The sequence below is a fragment of the Convolutriloba macropyga genome, chromosome 1, assembly GCF_964194025.1.
Source record: "Convolutriloba macropyga chromosome 1, txConMacr16.3, whole genome shotgun sequence".
In the NCBI taxonomy this organism is placed as follows: Eukaryota; Metazoa; Xenacoelomorpha; order Acoela; family Convolutidae; genus Convolutriloba; species Convolutriloba macropyga.
The window spans coordinates 6,167,139-6,185,313 of record NC_134468.1 but is presented as its reverse complement, the minus strand read 5'-3'; the positions used below and the strand labels follow the sequence as shown (position 1 = coordinate 6,185,313).

General features: G+C 36.2%; 1 protein-coding gene across 1 annotated transcript in view; it reads left to right on the top strand.

The window, feature by feature from the left end:
• LOC142334567 (N-acetyl-D-glucosamine kinase-like) overlaps positions 1–18,175 on the top strand; it is a 144,666-nt gene extending 126,491 nt beyond the window's left edge. The window contains exons 2-10 of the mRNA XM_075382698.1: positions 8,613–8,765; positions 10,658–10,742; positions 11,088–11,186; positions 11,865–12,006; positions 12,552–12,659; positions 12,899–13,011; positions 13,571–13,756; positions 16,875–16,953; positions 17,733–18,175. Coding sequence (XP_075238813.1) covers positions 8,722–8,765; positions 10,658–10,742; positions 11,088–11,186; positions 11,865–12,006; positions 12,552–12,659; positions 12,899–13,011; positions 13,571–13,756; positions 16,875–16,953; positions 17,733–17,914 — 1,038 coding nt within the window. The 5' untranslated portion in view covers positions 8,613–8,721 and the 3' untranslated portion in view covers positions 17,915–18,175. The remainder of the gene's footprint in view (positions 1–8,612; positions 8,766–10,657; positions 10,743–11,087; positions 11,187–11,864; positions 12,007–12,551; positions 12,660–12,898; positions 13,012–13,570; positions 13,757–16,874; positions 16,954–17,732) is intronic.

Genomic DNA, 18,175 nt, shown 5'->3' with positions numbered 1-18,175 from the left:
CGAACCAGGTCTCCTTCTTCGTATTTCGGCTTGTACTTTTTTGTGCTAATTGCTAGGGATATTAGAAACGGTTCATGTTTTTTAAAAGTTTTATTAGGTGCAAGTTGTGTAACACGATTAACACGACTGTTTATAGTATTTACAAACTGGGGCAATTCGTTAATATAAGTCCAAGTCCAATTTTCCTCCAGGTATTTATGAATAATGTTTTTGAGCGATCGAATGTTCCTCTCAGCAAATGCCGACATGGTTTCGTTTTCTGTTGTATATAAATGAATCTCCTTCTTTTCACAAAATGTTTTGAATTCACCTTTAAACTCGGATCCCTTGTCTCTCCAAACCCTTTCTGGCGTTTTCTGCTTCATCATTTTTTGAACGCTTCAACAGCATCTTTTGCATATGCACCCGTAGGTATTGCGATAAAACATCAACAGCCACCAGTAAGTATTTGACTCCATTGTTGTGTTGGGCAATTTTATCCATATACGCCACATCGACAGACCAGATTTCGTTTATTCTGTATGCAACAGCTTTTAGTCTCGGAAAAGTTTTTCTGAATTGTTTGTATTTTGTGTATGGGGCTTTCGACTGAAGGTATTTAACCACTTTGGATCTTGGTAAACCACTGGCTTTCTTCAAATTAGCAATGCTACCAAAAGCTGCACTACCTTTTGTGTATAATTTGTTCAATTGTTTAACGTGAGAGGAAGTAATTTGTCCACGAGCTAGACGGTTGGATTTCTTCTTTTGCATCTTCAAAGCTTCCTTCATCGTCGCCAGAAATTTTTGATTCTTCTGTTCTCGGGACGCCTGATTCTTCGTTTTCTGGTTCATCCTCAAACAACTAACTTTTCGTTTAGTGATAAGGCAAGAAATTTTTTTGCATATGTATTACAAGTTAATTGTGAACTGATATCTAGAAAGGTCAGGACTTTGTAATGTTCAAGTGAAAGCTTAGATGTTGTTTGTTGTAAATCGTAAAGAAAATCTGCGGCAAGAATTCCCGTGCTTGACATATTAACCATTAGTCTTGATGTCTGATCCAGCGATAGAGATTCTGACTCTTCTATTTTTTCCAATATTATGCTCGCTTTTTCAAATTTTTTTCTGTCAAGGTGTTTAATATCTCTCAAAACTCGCTCCCTGGAAACTTTTGTATCAATTTTGTCATCTCTAGTCTCGTTCAACTCATCTTTGATATTCTCCAAAATATTATCGGTCTGCTGTTGCGTATCTTGTTGCGTGGTAGAAAGTGCTGGTGGAGACTTGCTTCTTTGCAACAGTGATTTTTTTTTGCTTTCTCTCGGACATTTTTATTGTTGAGAAGTTGAGGAATTTGAGGTTGTTCATTCGCATACATTTGACGAGGAATTAGCACAAACTCTTCAGTGTGCATTTTGCTCCAGAAAAGCAATACAAGGTAACGCAATCAGTTTAATTAGACGGATTCCAGAATCTGATCAAAAAATTTTGAATCTCACTTTTTTCAACTCGCCTGTCTGCAAGTTTACGTAGTGGTTTCTCGAATTTTTTTAATTCAACTTTATTGATTGGTACAACTCCAGAGAGTACGTTCATCACACAGTCACTCAAGAACCAAATGACTTCGCCCTGTTGTAATGTTTTTATTTGAGCGGTTTCCTCATTCCTCTTATTTGCCCATTGCTTGACCATAAGCAAATGTTTCTTTTTCATTTGTAATTGTTGTAATGACTGCGTCAGGGGACGAAATGTAAAAAATAGAAGGATCCGGTCCAATTAGTTGCGATGAAAAACGCAAACCCTGACTGGTTTTTGGGTCGAGATCAATCATCAAATGTCCAAAGGGCTCCACAGTTGCTAGTTTGTATGCTTCTCTTATCAGTTGGAGACAATTCAACTGTTTTCCAAGATATTCAATTTGTTGAATGTCACGAAGCGGCTTGAATAATAATATGTGTGTTGTATTCAGATCAATGGTTCTGGACCATTTGCTTTGATGGAACAAATTATGCTTGACGTATATAACATGTAATTTGCGATGACGGCCTGAGGTAGCTTTTTTTACAAATTCTTTATCGTTGAAGATTTCTTCACATGAATCGTCATAGATAAGCAGACAATGTGATAGATTTTTTGTTATATCAAAGCCTGAGTATTTTAGAAACTCAATCCCTGGTATAACTCGTTGCATATCTTTGAAAAGTGGTTGGTACTCTTTGTAAAAATAATAAATTTTTTCAAAGCGTGGATAAAAGGTTGAACCTTTTAGCATTCGAAACAAGAGTTCTGTTTTACCACAACCACTTGGTCCTACAATTGACATGAATACCCTGTCATGTGTAAGAATAACTTTGTTCATAGTTTGGGATTAGGTAAAATGTAACCAACTAAAATCGATAAGAGAGCAATCCAAATTGATTTCTCTTCACAGCTTTCTGATAATAGAAAGAGCATAGAGAAGCAAAGAATGATCATTAAGACAATGATACTAACTTGAACAAAAAATATTACTTCGGACCTTGGCACTGTTGAATTTGAACAACAACGCCATGGTGGCCTCTCCTTGTTGTTTACATCGAAGACTAAATTACTGATACCGGTGTCAACCTCGTCTCTTTGATTCATTGGAGAAAAATATTTAATTGAAAAATGAATTAAAACAAAAATGATATAAAATGTTAAATTTTTGAATTATTCACTGGGCAACTGTTTCATGTACCAGAACTCAAACAAATTGAAATATGACTTTTTATCTCTAGTTTATAACAAACGGTTGATGAGTCATTTTCCTCGAACGATGGTTGATTGAAGACTTTTTCAACTTCAGGGTGCTCCAAGACATATAATCGCAACTCATTCGGCATCTCATTAAGTGATAGCCCACGGTTCTGGTGGTGATTTTTTCAATCTAAATTGAGGAACTTTTTTGTCCGCCCACTGCTTCCAACGTGGGATTCGCTGCTCTTTGGGGGACTGCATAGGCTTCTGGTTTGTTTTGTTCATAGCCATAATTGAACTGATTCCGATGTTCTCGAGCTCTGTTTATTTTTTACGTACAGTTGGAAGTGATAGAAATTATCTATCACGGGCAGGATAGCCCTAAAGCTGTCTAGCTCGTCGGGAGAAAAAGTAATGGTTGCAAAATAACGTTTCGCTGCGGCGCTATAAAGCGAGTTGTAACGCGGTTGTTGTGCTGTGTTTGGCTTATTGTTGAGATAGTTCGCTCGGTTCTGTTGATCACTTGAAAAATGATTCTGTATTGGTGGAGAGGGATCCTGAACTCTGTTGAATATTACAATCGGCTGATCGTCAAGTGGAGTCAAGCAAGTGAATATCTTCAAGTTGTCTGACAGATAAGTTGTTAAAGTTGCTGTGTCTTCTCTGTGCATCACATTGTGTCCACTGTGAAAATATTCTTGCTTTACGTTCCGCGCAGTGATTTGATAATTGATCGTTTGTTGAACGAATGTTTGAATGAAGATAACAGGAGGGAACTTGTTCTTGTGATATTATCTCTGAGATTCGGGGACAATTTAGATTCTCCAGATTATAAACAGTTTTTTGTAAAAGCTTACTGAGGAGCTCACACTTTTCAATGCCTTTGGCAAAAAATTTTTTCCGTGTGAATCGGAAACTGAAACTCAGACAGATTGTTTTCAAATCACAGTAAGGTATATCACCTGCGTCCCAATCAAGACCGTGTAGGTTATTGGTCAGCCAAATAACAGTTTGTCTATCGTGTGCGGGTAAATCAGCGAATTTAAGTGGGGGTTTGAAAAATATTGTATCGTTGTAACTGGAACACAAACTGAGTTCTTTTATAATGAATCCAAGTGACTTGAGTTTGAAATCCTCGAGATGGAGGACAATAATATTTGTGGTTTTGCTGCCAAAATTTTCTAGCATTCCAATTCACAAAACAATTGTGAATGAAAAATTTTCACTGATAGAATGAATAATATTCCTGTCAGGTGTCCAAAAAGACAATTGTTTACTGGTGAGTAACGGAAAGCGTAAACATATCCAGGACCGTTGTTTCTGCAATCTTTTATAAATCCAGCGGCGTCATGCAATGCAGCATGAAGTCGTAGCACTTTGCTCCGTTTCAGTAAAGGACCGAGTCTTGAATTATCAATTCCAATGAAACCACCATAGGGTCTAAATTTAAGTGCTATTTCTCCGTCAACTTCTGGATCTAACAAAGAACAAGCAGCTACAAAATATAATTGTCGATAAGATATGTATGTATAATTTATGTTAGCTCTCAGTGATAAAACTTTCTCATGAATGAGCTTGATGTCTTGTTCCTATTGTGTTCATTATTTACTGTTTACTGAACGTGAGCGTTTAGAGTTTTTGTTTATAAATCTTTCAATTCTGATTGGTTGTTAACTCGAATAATAAATCCGGCACTGCGATTGGTCAATTTATTTTGGAAAGTTTTGTGACCCTTAACATGTTTGGGCATGATCCGATCACCCCCCAATTGATATATCATTAATGATTTTATACATCCACTAACAGGTTAGTTGTTTTACTGTTGTTTTCACCAATTTATGTATGCATTTATGGACATAAGTGATTATGACCATAATTGTGTACATACTTAGGTAAAAACTTGTTTTTCTTGTACAAATCTGTATGTATGTATGTATGTATGTATGTATGTATGTATGTATGTATGTATGTATGTATGTATGTATGTATGTATGTATGTATGTATGTATGTATGTATGTATGTATGTATGTATGTATGTATATGTGTATGTATGTATGTATTTATGTATGTATGAATGTGTGTGTATGTATACATACATCCATACATACATATATAGATACTCACATACACATACATGCATACATATACATACATAAATACATTCATACATGCATACAACAATACACACAAACATACATACATACATACATACATATACACATATACATATACACGTTACATATATACATGCATATACATATATACATTTACATAATACATACATACATACATACATACATACATACATACATACATATATAGATACTCACATACACATACATGCATACATATACATACATAAATACATTCATACATGCATACAACAATGCACACAAACATACATACATACATACATACATACATACATACATACATACATACGTACATATACATATATACATATACACGTTACATTTATACATGCATATACATATATACATTTACATAATACATACATACATACATACATACATACATACATACATACATACATACATACATACATACATACATACATACATACGTACATATACATATATACATATACACGTTACATATATACATGCATATACATATATACATTTACATAATACATACATACATACATACATACATACATACGTACATATACATATATACATATACACGTTACATATATATACATGCATATACATATATATATTTACATAATACATACATACATACATACATACATACATACATATATAGATACTCACATACACATACATGCATACATATACATACATAAATACATTCATACATGCATACAACAATACACACAAACATAGATACATACATACATACATACATACATATACATATATACATATATATGCATGTATTTATATATTGTGTATATGTATATATGTATGTAAATATGTAAAATAGGGGGGACATTTAACTTCATTTTAAAAAATTTTAATTGTCCCACCCCGTTGTAGATGGCCACCCCGCAGAAATTTCAAATTGTCCCACCCCGTTGTTGTCGGGCCGAGAAAATCAGGCTTCCAAAAATGTCCGTCCCCCCCCCCCCCGTTGAGGTTCTAGTCATTTTTTTTATACTACTACTCTCGCTCTCTCTCTCTCTCTCTCATACGAAGTGATTTCAACCATACCACGTAGTCACACATTTTTTATGCGCCAAAACGCTGTTAAGCAGTTAATCTGTTTCACATCACGTCTTACTTCAAGTTTAATTCTATTAAACAGTTTTCTGGATTTTGTCGGTTATAACATTTTTCTCTTGCCACTTTATTTAAGCCACTATTTATATATCCATTCAGATCTATAGCACCTGATCACAATCCCGGACTTTGGTGAGTTATCGTCTTGTTTCCTTAAAAGAGGAACCAGAAACACCTTGAATTAATAGTTTTCCTAGCACACCATGGCCTCTGTGGTGATAGTTTTAGTGGTCTCTGAGAATATAGGGTTTAATAAAATCAGGCGTTTTGCTTTTTTTATTTGGTTTTGTTGCAGACACTTGACTCAGTGGCTGTTGAATGCGACTCTGGTTGATTGGCGGATGTTGATGTTAAGTAACAGTCATGAGACAGTTTAATATCTCAAGATAGTGGATACAATTAACATAAGTAACCGATTTTTTCACAAAATATAAATTTTGAAATTATAATACAAATATTTTCTATAAAACAATTTTTTATTGAACTAACTTTTTCTTGTTGTCTGCAAGCTTATTCGTTTCCTGGAAACATAAAACGGCTCTGCATTTGAATCTGTCTATTTTACGTAATTTTCTCAAAAAATTTAAGAACTAAGCTCATCGCTACCCTCTCAACCAGATATTTTCTCATGAAACCGACCCTAATTGATACCCTATATGTGGCAAGCAATTATACCCAAAAAACAGACAGCAACTGAATCACAGAAAATACAGACAAGCGGTTTAAGCATCCACTAGCATAGTGCGTGCGCAAATGTAATAGGACGCAAAATTACATTTTAAAAGCCAAATCATCGCCAGCAAATTTAATGAAAGATTTGACGGCGCCATGCTCCTTACCTATCCGAATGGCAAAACTTAGAACAATATTGTTCTCTGATAGTCTTATTCCTCGGTCTTATCTCTGGTAAATTTAAAAAGTACTGTCCCAGAGCCGATGAAGAACAAGAGCGGATGCTCAAAAAATGCGGCGAATAAGAACAAATATTTCAGCGAAATCAACTTTTGAGCTTTTCCACAACAATTTGCGATTTTCCTCCTGGTGCTTTTAACCTACAAATCATCAACCATAGCTTTGATGGCGAAAGGTCGACACACCTCAGTAACATGTGACAAGGCAATCATCCACTAGTATCTTTGATACTACTTTAATGAAAATGTAAGGAGGTGATCAGTTGAGAAATTCAAACCGAAAAAACGCTTAAATGACCCGCCGAACAGACTATGGTACACAGCCACGAAAGTGATACTTTTTAAAATGTTTTTTGCCCTGATCTTAGTATAAATAAATAGTGTTCCTCTTTCAAACAGTTCGTCATTATTGATTAAATGGTCTGAAATTTATTAATATTTTTTAATTTTTGGTTTTACGATGTTTGCTTCGTGTTATCATTTCTATATCATCGAGGACCGACTAATTGCAGTCCTCCCTGAAGTCCTCAGCTTTAATGTTAGCTTTTTAATTATTTGAGATATCGGCATAGTTTGAGAGGAGCACGTACATGTCAGAAACTATTCGTATTAATTGCTGCCCTCCTCTTCTCAGCAGAATATTGTTGCGCTCTTATTTTTATTTTTCACTTCGTCGAATAAAATTTTGTTTTAATTCGTTTTGGACATTTTCGACATTTTGCTTTTTCGACATTTTGCGTAAAATCTTTTTGACTTCTCTCGGCTAGTTTCATTCTTCTCTCATTGTGCTCAAAGTGCTTTTAAACAACGGTTGCTCTGGGAAGCAATCTAAAATGAACAGAATCATTATCAAAACACGGAATTAAAAATCGAAACGAGATAAAGCCCAATTTTAGATACCCGCTACTTGAAGTGTGTTCTGATAAGTCTTAGTTACCATCTCTAGTGCTTATAGGTATTGATACTAGCCCTCGTATCCTCTCACTAAGAAACAGGAGTATTTTTAACTACGAAATGACATCAAATTAGTTTGCACTTAAAAAAAATGTTCTGACATCAATCAGTGTTTTTCCGTTTTTACTGTTTTTTCAATCCCAATCGGGGTTATAGGAATCAATGGCGGCTATTTTCCGGTAATCTGCCCAGTATGTTTTAGGGTTTCGATGTCCACTAAGGACTATCATTTTGTTGAACTCCTATGAGCCGTCATGTTCTTGGATTACCTTGACCTGCAACGATTATTCGGTGGCAGTTGTTTGCCTTGACACTTTTCATCAATCATATCAAGTTTGAGTTTTGTGTTTGTAGCTGAAATTGATGTTATCTTCGCTTTGATCTCAATTGAACAAGTGTAAAATCTAGTGGCTCATAATGAAGTCGCCCTAATTAGGAAAAGTGTTGTTAATCATTCTTGTAAATGTCAGTTCAGATCATTGTGGGGTTCCGAATCAGTGTATCTGTTATGTAATCTTGAAACGATAAGGCTCTGAAACTATTTGTGAAAGAACTCTCAAACGAAACGACGTCTTCGCGGACTTTGGTTTGTTTGAAAATTTATGTAAAGTATGATTTGTTTGTCACGTTTTCTTCAAATCGAATTTATTCTATTCATTTACTGCATTCTTGCAGATTACAGAATAAAGAAAGATAGAAAGAAAGTATTGAGTTCTTAAGTTGTGTAAACTGAATAGTTTGAATCGACCTTTTGTTCTTGTAATCTGTTTGATATTTCAGATTCGCTTTATAGTGACTTAGTGGTGAAGAAATTAGTTAGTGTGCTCAGGTTTAACAAATCAAGCCCTCGATATACTCTACCTCACTAGCAGTTTGGTCACATACAATTATGGCTGATGTTCCAGACAAGGTTTATTATGCTGGCGTCGAAGGGTAAGAAATTTGAGAATTTTAAACACTCATTGGCATGGTGCTAAGTGATCATAGATTTTCATCTTGCATATCCTCACAATGTTTTAGTTCACATGAACAAAATTTTTTTTCAGTGGGAATGCTCAAAATATATTTTGAGTTCATCTGAATAAATGAAAACATGCAAATCAAGTTAGTTTATCGATTAGTTGTTTTATTGCTACATGGATTTAGCAGATTGAAAGCCACAATTTTTTTTATTTTTTCCCTGGTCGATATCTTTTGCCAAGAGTTCAGACATATTTCTGCATGAGCATTAAAAAGCTTGTTCTCTCCATGTTGGTTCAGATTTGCATGTAAACATTTTGTCTCTTATTTTGACATCATTCGGCCGACTGTTTGTAAATAATCAAATTTAGCTCAGCTCACACTGTTTTTCAAAATACTACTAAGGATAATCGGTTGAGCATTTTGCTTAGTGCCTTAGTACGTAAACCATTAGTGAAATAAAACTGAAAAAAAAAGAATTAACCAACTTTTATACCGCTGGAAAAATATAATTTTTGCCCTTTTATTGTGTGATCGTACACAGAAAATGCAACCTTTTCGATGGTTAGTGGGATCAGCAGCGTATATTCACGTCAGTACGAGTTGATAGGGGCTACTTATTCTAAATATTGAAGACATGAATCAGCTAGGAAGACTTAGAGCATGTCAATTATGACAGTCTTTCGTAAATATCTTTTCTCCTTTATTCATTGGTCTCAAAAGAATTTTGTAGCATTTGTATTAATTCTACGGTCTTTTAATGCGATTTTTTGCTTGATTAATTTTTGGACCCAAAAACGGAATAACAAAGGTAACGCCCCGAAGATATTAATTTCTCTCAACGCCTTTCGGCTGACTAGATTCTAATCAAGCGAGTCATCGAAATTGTTTTGGAGACATAAATTCAGGGCGTGAAGGGAATAGAGGTTCTGAGAATTTGACCCCTTTCTCTTCACCCCCCCCCCCCCCACTCATCTTCACGCCCACCCCCACCTCTTCACCCCCCCCCCCCCCCCCTCCCCCAACTATACCACCTCCCCCACATCACCCCAATCCCCACCCCCTACACATAATTCCACCTATAGCCCACTGTGCTCGACAACCTCCTCTCACCCTGTCCGTCAATTAGAAATTTTCGAAAAAAGTTTTATTCCAGTTGGTCCTTAAGTTGCAATTTACACGCCTACATAGAAATATCCATCTACAATTGCTTGATTCTGAGTACTTTGAGATAAAGAACAATCCGTTAGTTTTTTTCGTATGCTTTTGTCTATTTCAGTTCTCTATCGTTCCAAAGTTTCTGGAATAAATTACACAGTTGTAGCGTTCTATGAAAGAAGTTTGTCACTTGAACGGTTCACGCGGTATAACACATTGACCATCCGCAATTGCAATAAATAAAACAAATTCATGCAATTCAACATAAAGACTAAAAGGCAGGGTTTCAAGGGCAATCAGTCTCTCTAAAGCCACGTGATCCACTTTGTTTTCACCTTTTTTTTTCTAGTTTGTACATGTGTTCAGTTTAGACTCCCAATGACCCTTTTGAAAAACTTCGTTCAACCTGTACAAGTGCGCTCACAGTTCAGCGTTAACGTTCAGAATAGATTTAATTCAGTTAGGCTTTTTTCATCGGTTATTTTTACAATAGAATTTTTGATAGATGTTGACATGCCCTGGAAGCTTAACAAGTGAGTTTTCGTGATATTCCAATTGATGATGTTTTTGAGACACTATGATAAGAATTTTTACGAGGTTTACGGAGTAAAGTGGAGCAAAATATCTGATCAGTTGATTCACATATGCTAAGAAACAATAATTTTGTTCACGAGTGTTGGGAAATAGTTTTTTAATACTTTTTTCAGGGGTGGCAGTCATTCGGAGATAGTTGTGTTGGACGAACAGGGAAACACTGTTGCCGAGGCAGTTGGAACAGAGAGCAATGTCTGGGTATGTATCGATTCGTGAGGCATTTAAAAGAGAAAATTCTATAGCCCTTTCCCCTATCAATGAGCACTAAAGTATAGATAGAGAAGAGCAGTGTAGATGGCCTTTAGTCTTCTGAAGTAGGCTTTCCTAATTCTGAAAAACGTATTTCTTATCGTAGTTGCATATGGGATTCTTTCAGCGTTTAATAAGTTCAGCTTACGAACAAAGATACAGATCTAAATAATTTAGGCCTTTCAGCACCGCTTATTTGGCAGAAGACACTGTAATGTTGGAAAAAAGTTACTCGAACGTTTTCTTTTCACACTATTTTGGTAATGTTTTGATTTTATTCGTGTGACGGCACAGGTGATAGGAGTGGACAAGTGTCTGGAGACAATCCACAATATGGTCCAAGATGTCAAGAAGAAAGCCAACATCTCTGAGGAACTCAAGTTCAAGTCATTGGTAAGTTGCCTCAATTTAACAGTGTAACATTATATTACACACCCTTGTATTCTGTATATCTATGTCATCTGCGGATGAGAAAGGAAATCGAAGTATTTTTGGATCTATTCTGTCCCCCCCCCCCCCCCAGCTTAGTGAACATAAATTTTTTATGACCCCCAGGCGCACGTGCTGTTTTCTTCCATAGTAACGTGCTATATAACAACAAATAATTTCTAACTGGGGTTCATAAAAAGACTGGGGGGGAACAGAATAGATCCGTATTTTTTTAAACAAATAATCAAGCATACCGTTTGCCGAAGTGGCCGTTTTTAGTTTAAATGTAAATAGTCTGACTTAGAAATTGTTGTGATGTATTGGAATTTGACAGTGGCTAGCTGCTTTAGTATTTTTTGTTACAAGTTCAAGGTAATCCTGTCTTTTTCGTGGTTTACCTTGAACTGCAACGATTATGCCGTGGCAGTTCTTTGCCTGACACTTATCATCTATAAATTTAATTTTGGCCGTGATTATTAAGTCGTGCTTATCCAAAGTAATTTCTTCCTAAAAATGTAAATTCCTGTTTAAACAAATCCAATTGTTAAATATACTTGAAAAAATTACACCGAGTATTCGCTGCAAATCTTCAAGAAGTGTTAAATGATAGAGCGTTTCATTTTAAATTTGTTCACATTGCAGGGCCTTGCATTGAGTGGGAGTGACAATGCAGCGATGCAGAAGGAGATGGTGAGACTATTGCATGAGAGATACCCAACAGACAGTCAAGAGTACAACATGTGCAATGACACATTCGGGGCACTAGCCACATCCGCTAAATTCGGTAAACGCCACTATTCTACTCAAAGTCAAAGTCACCGTAAATTCTCAATAGCCGAACAACATTAAAAGATAATATTATGAGATACCTGTTCAAGTGCAATCGGTTTGAGGTTCTAGTGCCTGGCTTTTTATCTTGATTTGAGCAATCTGTTATATTGATCAAGGTAAATTTTTATTATTGATCAATATAATAGAACAAATTACAGCTGAGAACAAAACTGTTAATGCAAACTAAAAGCCTAATGCTTCGATTACGGTGAAACAAAAATTATTACATGAATGCGAGAGTAAAAAAGTGAGTAATCAAGCGATCGCGTGAACATTCTCTTACCAGTTTTTTTGCCTTTTCCCAACTCAGTCGGCGACCCCCCCCCCCGCAATAAAGTGCTATTCCCTCGTATGATAACTTTGCACTTGTGGGGGAGGGGATATACGGGAGTATGGAAATCTAAAGTTCTTGTACGCATTTGCTTTCCAGCCGCGAACTGTAGTTGAGTCTAATATTATCACTTAATGTGTGTTATACTTACTGCATGATTATTTTAGGAATAGTTTGTATCAGTGGTACTGGACACAACACCCTCTTGATAAACCCAGATGGCCAGACATTCAACTGTGGGGGGTGGGGACACATTCTGGCAGATGAAGGATCCGGTGAGATTACAGATTCTTTTTTATGGTGGTCCTTTTTCTATCCAGTCTGTTACGCATGCCTAGATAGGCTTGAGCGAGTTAAGACCATAAACAAGCCCAGGTTAATAGTTTGATAGCAATTCGTTATAACTTTATTCGCCGTTATTTCACTTTAAGAAACCAAATCAAGTTTTGTGGGCAATAATCTGATATAGTCCGGGTATCTTTTGGAGTAATTTTTGAAAATTCTTGTTTTTTAGCTTACTGGATAACGCACAAGGCTGTAAAGACATGTATGGACGATGATGGACGTCTCATTGTGAGTGACTACGACCTCTCTTATGTCAGAGGCAGAATTTGGGAATACTTCAAGGTCAGTATGTCAAGAGACAAGACCACTGCAACTGGTTCATTGTACTTATTAATCAACAACTGATGATGTACTTAATAGTCGAAGAGATGTCTGAAATGTGTATTCATTTCGTAGAATTCCATTTGATCAAATTGTTTCACTCGTTTTAAAGACATATATGGCTACGAATATCATCTTTTAATCAGCTTTTCTCCAAATCAAAGTAATTTTTCTAATTATTATAGGATATAAATTGATTTTCAGATATTGCCAAAAAGTATTATTGACTTTTGCTTAAACTCACATATTGACTCACATTATTGACTCACATATTTGCTTAAACATAAAGTTAGTTATATCAGTGTAAAGTTAACCTGCATGGGTTTCGATGAAAAAGTAAACCCCCCCCCCCCCCCCCCCCCACAGTCGAGTCTTCAATTTATTCAGATACTCAAACAGTTTTAAAATTCCGGTGCTGTTCATTTCATTATTTCTATTTAAAGAAGTTAAAGGGGCACACGATATAAGAGAGAGCCATGAATTCAACTTCGTGATTTGATCATTTCCTTTATTTGTGCAGCTCAATTCGTGGTTTGACGTGCAGCCTTACTTCTACAAACTGGAGAAGTCTTTCGTGGCCAGGTTCACTCTGGAAGTGCTGAAGGGAGCGAGGGAGCTGAAAGACCCATTCTGTCTCCACCTGTTCTACGAGGCAGGCTGGTTCCTGGGCAGAAGTATTGTGGGAATATGCGATAAGGCAGATCCTGTAAGTTGTCCGTCTTTCATTCACATTTTTCGACACTTTTTGTAGATGATTCGATGAGTGCGTTTTAGATTAAATTTTAAATTGATGCTTTTGACGCTGCCAAAGCGCAAATCCTATTTGATTCAAACTTCATCACGCTTCGAAGCGCATGTTTGGTTATTTATAGTTAGGAATAATTTGAAGTAGTTGAGGAGCCGTGTTAATCTTATTTGTGAAGTGCTGCTGTCAGATATATTTTGATTTTCGCGTGGTTTCTTTAATAATTGTCGGATGTAACATTTTTTATTAATGGCTTTCGAAAGAGATATGAAGTAATTATTGTAAACATATGTGTCTTATCCAATTTTTTTTCTAGAACCTTTTTAATTTCACTTGTCGAGTGACCTTTTCACGCTTGACTTTTAGATTTTGAATTGAGTGATTTGAATTGCGCTTCAGAAATTAAGATTCTTCCTAAAATAAAACCAATTGCGAGCATTTAATGTACATAGCGCGTATAGTGTACAGGTTAATGTCCTCCACTCTTATCCGAAATTTGGTGGTTCAAAGCCCTGCCCAGTCAAAAAGTTTTGCACTGAATATTTTCTCTAGCCTGTGCTCCCCTTCTAAACTGTTTGCTTCGTCCCCAGTCTTCCCACCAAAAGCGTGGGTTTGTTAATATCCTGATTTTTATTCGCATAAAAAATGTGGGAATAATAATGCCGAATGATAAAATTGTACTTTCAAAATTACTCTTTTTGTGACTTATGTTTGGTTGGGTTCTACTTCTTTTCACCCCGATTTATTTAACCCGCTGTGATTTAACCCCGTATATAATCACCCCTCAGTCATTTAACCCCGCAATTTATTCACCCCGAAATCGGTTTAACACCGAAATCTTTTACCTATTTCGGCATCCAAAAGAACAATTAGCAAAGCTAAAGTTCAAAGGACTTAAATAACACAAAACTACTGACCTTCAAGAGTGCGGCATTGAACAGCTTGCGTTTGTTTCAAATCAAAGAGTAATGACGAGACTGCTTTTTAGAACAATGCCTTTGATCGAAAAAGAACACTTGACAAGTCTGACCTCTTTTATGTTGCACTTTGATTTGAATCAAAAAAGTTCAAAAACTGTCCTAGTCTAGAAGACGGAAGAACCGGTACTTTTCAAATGAAAGGATGTAAGCTAAATTTTAAAACCTACTTTCTGAGCAGGCATAAAATAGCAATTCAAAACAAAATTCAACCGTGTCGTTAACAGAATTTCCAATGAAATCCAGATTGATATTTTTGCTAGCAGCTACGCTGTGCAAGCTTCATATCTAAATGTTGCAAAACTGTGTTTCCAATTAGGAGTCCCATCATAGGGTTAACGCCTGGGATCAAATTCCCTAATGAGTCACGATATGAGGCTTCGACGTAACTCCATGAGGACGCAAGGAGGGCGCCAACTCAAAAATATTAAGATGGATTTCGAATTTAAATCAACACAAAAACAAACACAATATAATACACAATAAATACACAACTAAGTCAAACTGGCAATAGCCCTGAAAAATTGAATATCAGTTTAATCCCTGTAAATTTGAATCAAGTTTTGCACTTTCCCTTTCAAATTCTTATACTTCTTCTTCTTTGGGAATTTGTGACCGGATGAGGCATTCAAAATGTTTAATTTTGCACCGCAGCGTCTTTTTGTAAATTAGTCAAAAGTTTCCAAGTTCCGGGATGGGATCCGCTGAATAAGGTTTGTAGCCAATAATGCCAGCCCTCAACAGCATTGGTTGTTCTGGCAATTCCCTCAACGGCTGCGTCTCTTTGATTCCATATTTGTGGGGGAATGTGGCAGGACGGCTCAATAGTGGACACTTGATATAATTTGTTTGGAAATATAAACAAAGCTTGTCTATTTTCTCAATAACGAAGCTATCTAAATTCTGCTGATCCGCCACATTAGTGATTTCCTCGACAATCAATTCAAAAGATTTTTCTATTTGCTCTTTTTTTTCAAAAGCTAGAGCAGGGATCATTTTAAGCGCCAGGGCCACTTCATGATTTTCTGACACCAGCTTTTTAGTCCAAGTTCTCCAATTTTTCTCACAAAATTTTGAGTTAAATGGAAATAACAGCCCGACAACATTGAAGCTGGATGATGTTTTTGAAAGGCATTAATAGGGGCAATTTCAAAATCCAACAGAACCTTATCCGGCTTGCAATCTGGGGCAAAGGTGTCTAAGGCATCAAGTAATCGGCTGTACGTTTTTTCCGTTTTGTTGGGAAGGGTGGCATATAAACAAGCAGGGGCAATACCGAGAACATATACATGAAGGGTGTATATTTGATAGAAGTTTTTGGGCGATACTTTAAACGTTCCATCCCCAAGCCAAAACTTGGAGCTTTCGAGAACCGATGTCATATAGGGATCACCAAAAACTTTTCGTGTTGCCGGCTTTCCAATCGAAGCACTATGATTGTGCTCACTGTTCACGCGAATAAGTTGGTCATAATGTGTTAAAGCGGAAACGCGGCACTTGTAACTTTGATATTTTGAGCAATTCCAGGCAGTGGTAAACTTACTTAATCTTTTAACATAAAACTCATGGCCTTCTACAACTAATATTTCTTTGTTTTTTGAAGAAATAGTAAACTCAAAGTCGGCGGTTATCATGCTAGAAATGTTCCATCCACTTTTCAATTGCTTTTAATTGCCCCATTAAGGATTAGTTGAGATAACTAATTCGCTAATTGTTATAGTTTTGCATTAAACTATTGTGTTGTTAGCTCTATGTCCCTGACAATTATGGTCCATGAATTTACAGATTAAAATCGGGGTGAAATGATTGAGGTGTGAAAAGTATGTTCACACCTCAGTCATTTCACCCCGATTTTAATCTCCATTAATTAAAATTGAATTAATTGAGGCTTAATTATCCTCAATTATAGGAAGCTTAAAATCGGGGTGAAACAGTATAGGGGTTAAATAATTGAGGGGTTAAATGATGTAGGGGTTAAAAAATCGGGGTTAAAATATAGGGGGTTAAAAGAATAGAGGTGAAAAAACAGGACACCGTTTGGTTGTACTAAACCGATTTGTTTGCTAATTACTGTGTTCTGGAGACTATTGTTCGTGTTTCAGTCTCTGTTCTACAATGAAAAGTGTATCCAGGTCCTAGCAGTGGGGAGCATCTTCAAGAGTTTCGACTTACTCAAAGAAGGTTTGTCTGTCACTAGTCATGAACGTCGTTTCAACTCCTCCACATTCGGCACTTTCTCGGAAACTTATTTTTAAATTCTAACTTTGTTTGTGGCTGATCAGTGTATTGCTAATGATTGTATCTCATGGAAACCCGCGGATTGTGGAGGCTGCCTCTTTCATAAAGAGTCATACTGGATAGTTTTTGAACTGATAGAAAACAGTGATTGACCAAAATCGTGAGATCTGGGACATTTTATTTCAATTCTTTAAAACAAAATCGAAATTGGAGACTTATTTGCTAGCAATTACCAATGAGTCCTGTCTGACACAAGGGGTCAAACATAGATAAATGCTTTGCTTCCATCCATGGCTGAAACAGCAAACAGACGTGAAAGCCTAATTGAAACTAATACGCATGTAATACCACAGTTAAATGGATTTCACTTATTAGCCCATTAAAATTGAATCAAGGGAGTCAAAATGAAAACCATGATCACAGCCAAGACAGTTGAAGGATTGCAAGAAAAGGAAAGAAAGGGTTCGATGGAGATGAAGAGATGATGCTTTAGAGCTGTTGAACCTGACTGATCGTCCGTCGATTGAGATTGGATTAATTTTGGATCATTTTAAATTTAAGTGGAATATTAAATTTAAGCGATGAGTCGAAGATTTAACATCTATGCAATGAAAGTAGAGAAGTTGAGAGCAAATTGATTGAAGGCAATGAATTACTGGTACTAGTCGTTCCTCACCAGAGCATAAAAATACTCAACTGAGTTAACTTTCATTTTTTTTAAGGATTTCTGGAAGGCCTCAAGCCCAAGTACCCTAATGACGTAGTCTTAACTGGTATCCGATTGGTGCAACTGACTGTAGGAAGTGCTGTAGGTGCTGCCCTCATAGGCGCCAAGCATGTAAGCAAAGAACTCCCGATTGACTACGACAAGAACGTGAAAGTTCTCTTCGAAGCACAGCTGTAATGTTGACAGAGAACTTGGAACCGTGCGTTATCTGATGTCACGATATCGCTGGGTTAATATGAAGTGGTGTTAGCTGGTTTTCTATGTGCTGCTTAACTCTTCATTTGGTAAAGATGTTCTTTCAATGAAATACTGATTTAATATAATTGTAAACTTTTTTCTGAAGTGCCTATGTTTGCGCATTTTCTTAATTTTGTACAAAATTTAATTATTCAAATCGGGTGGTACGTGAAATTGAATTTAAAATGTTTCGGGCAACTA